At 41.6% G+C, this 8917-nt stretch overlaps 1 protein-coding gene and 1 pseudogene across 1 annotated transcript; both read left to right on the top strand.

Moving 5' to 3' along the window:
- LOC138005601 (uncharacterized) overlaps positions 1-8184 on the top strand; it is a 10117-nt pseudogene extending 1933 nt beyond the window's left edge.
- On the top strand, positions 4817-6259 carry LOC138008715 (uncharacterized). Its single transcript, XM_068856023.1, has one exon. It carries the CDS (start codon positions 4817-4819, stop codon positions 6257-6259), a length of 1443 nt encoding a protein of 480 aa, XP_068712124.1.
- Positions 8185-8917: the final 733 nt, after the last annotated feature.

Raw genomic sequence — 8917 nt, 5'->3', positions numbered from 1 at the left:
AGAGAATCGAAGTCCGGGAAAGTGCCTAAAATTGCAATTGATTTCGACCCATTGACAACAAAAAATTTCCAACATGGGAACGAGGCTACAGTAAGGTTTTTGACTAAGTCGCCAGAATTTATTACTTTTTGTGGGAATATCAACCCCAAATCATCAGAAATGAAAGACTAGATACCAATTAAAACAACAGGTGTATTAGTTCATTTCAATTCATTCTCGATCGTGTAATTTTGCACAATCCTGCAAATACATAAACATAGATAAAAAAAATTGATACTGCATTCTTTGAAAAAAGACTTTTTCTTTTCATTTACTTTAAGAATTACTTTCAAATATAACTTAATGTCAATTCAAATAATAACTGTAACACTTAAGTATTCAAAAATTTTTAATTTAGCGAAGGGAAAAACCCAATTAGTGCGTGAATTTGTCTATTTGTGTACCGCCACCTAAGAGTGCGTGTTGGTTCGTCTCGCCAGTGTCTGGATTGAATTTTGCCGTAAGGCCAGCGTACATTCCTCCTGTTCTATTGGAAAACAATTCTTTTGATTCAGTTGATAGATGCTAGTAGCTTCTAAAGTTATATCAAGGTAAGCTTAATGTTGATTCAATTTTAAGAGAATCTTTAAACAATCAGTGCTGATCACCTACATATGAGGAATTGCCGTGAAATTAGATTCTGTTTCATGATCAGCAATTCGAGGCGTGTCAAAGAAATCTCCCCCTAGATATCGCAGAATTCATTCTTTCTAGTTTAATAGAAATCGAATGCTCATATCTAACTACTGCTTCGAAGTAGAAGAGTTTCTTTTTGAAAGCCTATTGTGCTGGCACGATCTTTGCTGACGCTGCTCAAATACATTTTGAAATATGCTAATCAAACTTGCTTCGTAGCATAGTGAGAAAGATAAAATTGTTAGAACAATTTAACTATAATTTAACGTTTTTTTCTTTTCATTTCTATATTGCTTAGGTTGTTATTTGGAGTTTTACTCCTTCAATGTGTTCTTATGGATGGAGCACCTCTAGTTTGCGCGATTTGCGGAGTTGCAGGCTCAGCGCACGAATTTTCCACAATTGGAACAAAGGGAAGTGAAGGTATAAATCGCGCCAGCGGCCTCAGAAATGATTCAATTAGTGTTGCTCCTGGACAGCATGTACACCCTAATTGTCGTCGAGATTACTGCCACCCCACCAATATATCCAAGGATAACAGAAGCTGCGAAAATGCGGGTTCTCAATCTGCAACTATTCAACGCAAAAGAAGTGCAGACCAGACATTCGATTACAAAAGCGATTGTTATTTTTGTGGCAATAAAGTAGATGTTAAATCTGTAGACGTATGTAGAGTGATGACTCTAGAGACTCAAGAAACCGTCTTGAATAAGTGCAACGCAAGGCGTGACACATGGGCAGAGGTAGTAAAAGCAAGAATTTTACACGTACATGATCTCCCTGCCGCTGAAGCAGTCTATCATAAGATATGCAATTCCAATTTTCGTACAGATAAACAGGTTCCTGCGTCTTATGCTACGACCCAGCTTGAAAATAAGAAAGGAAAACGAGGTCGTTCCCAGAATGAGGAGCAAAACAAAGCCTTTTACATGGTCACAGAATATCTGCTGAAACATTCTGATGAGCAAATCACAGTGCAAGATCTGGTAGCTAAGATGAACGAGTACTCAGGGGATTCCGACTGCACAGCTTATAGCCAGACTTACATGAAAGCCTGCCTCCAGAAGCATTTTGGAGAGGAATTGGTTATTACATTCAGTGATGGAAAACCCAATGTTGTAACATTTAGGAAGACTGCTGCGGCGATTCTTAACGAGTTTCACCAGATGGAAAAAGACGCCCCTGATGTCGAAACAGAAAAGATGAATATAATCCGAACAGCTGCCGCGCTGATTAAGAGTGAAATCAAACTGGTTGAGACTACTACTAGTGAAACTTACCCTAAAGTTGAGTCCGACGCCGAACAACAAGTTGAATTTCTTCCTGTATCCCTCAAAGAATTCTTGCATGGTATTTTAGCTGAAGATGATAACGTTAAACTTGCATCGATAGGACAGACACTTATGCAGGCAGCGCGACCAAGAATGTTTTTAGCGCCTTTACAACTTGGTCTTGCCGTGCAACTACATTATCACTTTGCGTCCCGGTTTCTGATTGACACCCTCAATTCTCTTGGGTATTGCGCTTCATACAATCAAGTACAACAATTTAATCAAAGCGCGGCGGTTTATGAGGGGACGGACATACCGGAGTTTAACGGCCAATTTGTTCAATATGCAGCGGACAACGTCGATCATAATATTTGTACGCTTGATGGGAAAGACACTTTCCATGGGATGGGCATCGTGGCCGCTGTCACACCATTTACTAGCCAGACAAGGTGCGTACCAAGAAAGAAAGTTACGTCCAGGGAACTTTCTGAAGCAGGTAAAATCGAGATATATCCCTATGATGAGAGGCGGTTAGAAGAGGTGGAGATCAAATACAATGACGTGGCTGTTGCTAGGGTAGTGGATCCCATGGAGAATCTCGATGTGCTCTGGAAATCGTCCCTCTTGTTTGGTTTCAGTCGTCCTGCGTGGGGTGGGCTAATGCAGCACGTCTTGACTGGAGACCACAAAGGAAAATCATCTGTGATATTTCTGCCCATGATCAACATGAGCGCAAGTGATGCCACCTGTATATATTCAACCCTCAAGTTTATCGTGGAACACGCGAAAAGGCATAACATCACAGCACCTGCCGTCACCTTCGATCAGCCTTTGTGGTGGAAAGCCTTTTGCATGGTTCAAGGGGAACCACTAACAAGTCCAATCCGCAGTTGCATCCCACGGCTCGGCCCCTTTCATACCAAGATGAGTTTTGTAGGCTCTATTGGGCATCTGATGGCAGAATCTGGTCTGCGAGAGATATTGGAAATCATATATGCGCCGAATGCAGTCGACCACATGCTTAGTGGTAAGGCCATCTCCCGAGCAGTACGTGGTCACTTTATCGTCGATGCCGCTTTAAACTGTCTCCTGTATTCAGCCGCTCTGGGAGTTACTGTACCTCACCTACAACCACCTGCAGGTTTGTTTTCTTTTCGTCGGACATTTTTGAAAAGGAACATTGTGATTTACTCTAATTTAAGAGAAATTCTTGGTAACACGTTTTTTTTTTGCAGAAATCCATGAAATGGAAACCGACCCTGATCCCGATGGACAGGCCTCAGCTGCAGTAGGCGATTCAGGTAAAGAGTCATACAATACTAATGTCTCCTTCAACATAGAACAAAACCCATAGAACAAATACGTCTTGCAAGCATACGGCACTGGCCTGCACCGTTATCGTGTTTCGCAGTCAAAACATTTTGATTTTGGTGTTTGTTGACAATTAACGCGTGTAACGGTATATTGATAATTCCAGGAATGCATGAGGTCGAGATTGACACCCTCCCCGTTGAGCAAGCCCCATCACCAATGGACGAGACAAGTAAGACGAACACAATTACAGTGTTCGTTTTATTTACTTGATGTCAACAACGCGAACAATATTTGTTTTTTCTCAGGCTACACAGAGACGCCTCTTACAGCGTTAGATAGCATTGCTCACCCACTTACTTCCCCAACTATACAAGAACAACGTAAGTGCTCCTGATGGCCCGGTCCTTTTTGGTGTAACTGCGTGCCCTAAGAAAATCCAGTGCTTACGATATCATTCTATTTTGTTTATAGGTAACGATCAGTCGAGCAGTTTACGACCTACTGTAGCCCAACCCGCACAAGCCATTGCTGGTCCAAACAGTAAGTAAATGTATGCTTTGATTTTCCTATTCAGTATCCTCCTGGCCTGATCGCAAAGTGCGCAACAACAAAACAACTCGAAAACAAGCTCAAGAAGGTTATCCAAAATAAAAAGTGCTGAATATTGATATTTTCTTCTCATTCAATTTTTTTAAGCCGAAGAGAAAGTACTGCTACAAGAGGCTTGTAAGCTGTTCCAGAAGGTCATGAAAAATGAAATCAACGCTGAAGAAACTGAGTCATCGCAAGTCCCGGAAAAAATTAAATCATCCGTCAACAGTTATCGTGCTAAATTGGTCCAGAGTAACCGCACAGCCGCGCTTTGGGTTCAATACATGGATATGGTCGACATCCTGAGGAGGTTTATTAAAGCAGAACGCACGGCCAATTGGCCGCTCCATCTGCATGCTTTGGATGAGATGTTACCCTATTTGGCTTCTTCTGGTCACAACCTTTATGTGAAATGTGTACATTTGTATCTCGAAAGCATGATCAAACTTCCCCAAGAACAACCACAGCTGTACCAAGAATTCATGTCAGGTTTACATGTGGTGCGACGCAGCGATAGGTACTGAGCAGGCTTATCAACTGACCTCGTTATAGAACAGGTGCTAATGCGCAGCCTCAAAACAAATGGTGGCCTAACAAGAGGACGCGGGATGACAGAGCAACAATGTCTGACATGGCTACTGGCGATGCCGACTTGCGCAGAAACCAATCGCGCAATGCAGGAGTTCACGGGCGTCCTTTACGACTCAGGGGAACAGAATAAGGACATGACCAATTCAAGGATGAAGCGCGATATGAAGGATACCCTTGATGTCCTTACGACTATTTCTGAACGAAGCCCATTTTTGTCGCAAGATTCAGCGCTCCGAAACATCATGACAGGAGTCCATGCAGACTCCTCAGTCAATGTGGACACGGCCCAAGACGCTGGCAAGAAAATCTTGAAATCAATGAAAGGTCAAACCACAAAAGAATACACATTCAAGCGCTCTTCCCAATCCGTTACAATGGCTTCCAAGTCGGCTATCCGAATCGGAAACGACCAAGTTCAGATAGACCCGCAGCTGCTATTCCAGCGATTGATTTTAGTCAGCTCCTCCGAAGACCTGGAGTCTTTATTCCGTTATGAGCTCTGCAGCTATCCCACTGCGCTTTTCGATTCATCTTTGATGCTACGAAAACCACAAAAGCCGGTCCTTGCTGACGCCATGTGGTCAATGTTAAGCGAAGCCTCCAAGATTGAGCCCTCTGGAGTTACGAAGTACGTATTGGATGGAGGCGCACTTCTCCATCGTCTATCGTGGCCACACGGAACCACGTTTAAAGAAGTATATGAAATTTACAGTGGTTACGTCTTGCAAAAGTATGGAAGAGCAACAACTATCGTGTTTGACGGGTACGACGTAGTCTCTACGAAGTCTATGACGCAAGAAAGAAGAACTGCGGGAAAAGTTGGCGCCACTGTCTCCTTCACAGATGATATGAAGATACCCATGAAAAAGGACATTTTTCTTGCAAACAAGAAAAATAAGCAAGCATTTGTTATTCAGTTGGCCTCCTTCTTGCAGAAACAAGGCTTTGAGACCCTCAACGCAGATGGAGACGCGGACGTTCTCATTGTTAAGACCGCAGTTGAATCAGCCAACACGGAAGATACAATTCTGGTAGGGGATGACACTGACCTCCTAATACTTCTGGCTCACTACGTGCGGATGGACGCACATCGCCTTTACATGAGACCAGAACCCAAGGCAAGTTCCAAAAAAAGACGAGTCTGGTACATTAATGAAATCAAAAAAGACCTCGGAGAAGACGTATGCCGGCATCTTTTTTTTATCCACGCCCTACTTGGATGCGACACCACATCCAGCATATACGGAATAGGAAAGGGCGCGTCACTGAAGAAGTTTGTGAACTCAGAACACTTCCGTCAGCAAGCACTGGTATTCGACAACCTGGCATCGACTGTAGATGAAGTGAAAACTGCAGGTGAAAATGCCCTAGTGTGCTTATATGGGGGAAAGCCGGGACAGACACTTGACCAGCTGCGGTACCAGCGCTACTTGGAAAAGCTAGCTTGTAAATCCAAGTCAATACGGCCTCAGAGTTTACCACCTACTTCTTCAGCGGTGAAGTACCACAGTCTGCGAGTCTACCTTCAAATAAGAGAATGGAAAGATAGCACAGAGGGCATAAATTACGCAGAATGGGGATGGAGGTTAGCAGCGGAACAACTGACACCAATCATGACAGATCTCGCACCCGCACCACAGTCTCTTCTCCAGATAATGAGATGTAATTGTTCACAAGACTGCAGTACCCGCCGTTGTTCCTGTCGCAAAAATGATCTACCGTGTAATCCTGCTTGTGGTCAGTGCAAAGGGTCTGCTTGTACCAACGCACCCGAGCAAATCCCTGACGATGAAGATTCTGATTCCGACTCTGGTTGAACAAATTAGCTCTGAAAGGCGGTTAAAGCGGAGATACCCCTCACCTGCTTTGTTATCGGGTGACAGTCATCCATCTGTATAAGATTTGAAATTATAGACTTTTGTAAGGAGCCCATGGGACCAATGTCAAACGTTCCATTGACGGGACTTTCTTTTCTGCACCAACAAAGCAGAATGTTTAGATTAACAGATATTGCGACCTCTATAACTGTTTAGAAACTAAAGATTGATTGCGGGATCGACTTTAGAGGAAAAGGCTTTCTAGTCGTACCATGCAATGTAGCTGGATTATGATCTGGTTTAAATTGATAAATAGAGCGTAAACAACGTGACAATTCTTATCCAGTTGTACGAATAGCACGATTTTAACTTAAACAACAATCCGGCGGCTTACCCGGCCCAAAATTGTTATTGTGTTGAGACAATAAAATAGTAGCCGTTGTATAAATTGGGTACCCTGTGGTTTTTCATATAAGCTTTGTATGGGAATTTTCTTTTCCGTTTTTCGGGGCCCTCCCGAACTCCGATTCTTTGGAACTTTTGATATGTTGTTAAGGACATCCGAATGAGCCATAATCCGTTGAAAAACCTTTTGTTGCAATTTGTTGAGGGTCTGACCCCAATTTGACTGGACTATATGTGGGACAGTGTTGTTAAGTATGTTCATAGTGCAATGGCAGGGAAAGTTCCACAGCCACAGAATAAATCCTTTCAAACTGTACAAGAGTTTGTTGCAGATCTCTTTACAACTGCAAAAGTGGCTTTCTTCCTATCAGTAGCCAAGCAAGTGACACCTTTTTTGACACTCTATCAAACCGACAAGCCAATGCTTCCTTTCCTGGCTACAGACCTATACAGCATGCTTGGGGGATTAATGAGAAGATTTATTTAAGACTGCTGTTATCAGTGAAGCCAAAACCCCATTGAAGCTTACAAAACTTGACCCTGCTGACTCCAGCATTCATGCCTCTCATTCCAAGATTGACCTGGGGTTTACAGCTGACAAGAAGATCAGGGAGTTGATTGCAAACTCCACAGTTTCAGAAAAAAGAGTGCTTCAGTTTCAGATGGAATGCAAGGAGTTCCTTGAGAAAGTAGTTTGTAAACTGATTGCCAAAGCACCAATTCAGTATTCCCTTGTAAGGGATATAAATTGCTTAGATCCAAGGAACGTGATGAGTGACCATGATGTTTCTATCACAAAATTCAAGAGAGTTTTGACTAACCTTGAAAATGCCAAGAAAGTTCTGGAAGGTGACTGTGATTCCCTTTTGGAACTATTTAGGCAATTTATTATGGAAGTTCCCTCTTCTTCTCCGTCAGAGTTCAAAGACTATGATCCTAACAATGACAGACTTGATTCCTTTCTGTATCTTCACATGGGACAGAAGCGATCCTACCAATCATTGTGGAAAGTAGTCGCAGACCTACTGGTATTATCACATGGCCAAGCCAGTGTCGAAAGAGGATTTTCAGTCAATAAGCAACTGGAAGTTGAGAACCTTCAAGAGCGCTCCTTCATTTCTCAAAGGCTGGTACAAGACCACATACAATCTGTGGGAGGTGTCCTTGCTGTCTCAATCAACAAACCTCTGCTCTTGTCAGCTGCAGGAGCTAGGCAAAAGTATTCATCGTATCTTGATAAACAAAAGAGGAAGAAAACCTCTGAGGGTGTACAACTGAAGTGAAAGGAGCTAATAAATGAACTCGACGAACTTAAAAAGAAAAGAAGGCGTTTAGAAACTGATGTTGACGGTCTTGTTAAATCGGCAGACGAGTTTGCACAGAAAGCAGAGGATACTGGGAAACTTGTGTGGATTACAAAGTCAAATAGTTTGAGGAGAACTGCAAAAGAAAAGGAGATGACTTGCAAAGACATTGAGGACAAAATTGCGAATGTTGTGGATGAATTCAAAAAGACATAGACTTCTACCTGTCTGTTAGCTCGGCACAATCGCTACTATGAGAAGCTGAACATCCTTTGTTTTTCCAATGCGTGGAGTCCTTGAAAAATTGAAAATATGTCCTTGAAAAGTCCTTGAATTTTTAGTCCAAAAAAGCGTACGAACCCTGTAATCCCAAAAATTTTGTTTTACGACGAAAAATACACCTTGTTCTATGTCTAATAGACATTTGTGTATAAAACAGTCATACAATTTTGCATTACAAACTGAACATACAAATATATCCACTGAAAAAAAGTAAAAAAAAAAATTCTCATTACAAAAAGGAAACGGGTTCAAAAATTTTAGAAGAAATGATGATACCATTTACAATGTCTACATACTATCGTAACTAAAAAAGGGGTGGTGTAATGAAAAGATAAGGAAAATTTACTACAATTATTACAGTGATAATATATCTTACGACACGACAAACAATATACATAATAACATATTCCTTTAATGTCATACATCGATCAAGACGTTTCTCATTTGCACAAAAAATACAAATTTCTGTTAAAAGAATTATAAAACATCACTGAACATCATCACCATATCACAATAATCATAATAGCAATAACCACAACTAGGTTGTCTGTAAAACCAAAAAATATAATAAGTATTTCTGTTACAGTAATAACACTTATCAACGATGTCGTTATCTTCTGAAAAAATACAAACACGTATTACAATAGAAATTAATCTGTGTATCATT

The sequence above is a fragment of the Montipora foliosa genome, chromosome 6 (assembly GCF_036669935.1).
Source record: "Montipora foliosa isolate CH-2021 chromosome 6, ASM3666993v2, whole genome shotgun sequence".
NCBI lineage: Eukaryota > Metazoa > Cnidaria > Anthozoa > Scleractinia > Acroporidae > Montipora > Montipora foliosa.
The sequence above is the reverse complement of the archived record's forward strand: the minus strand, read 5'-3'. Positions and strand labels throughout refer to the sequence as shown.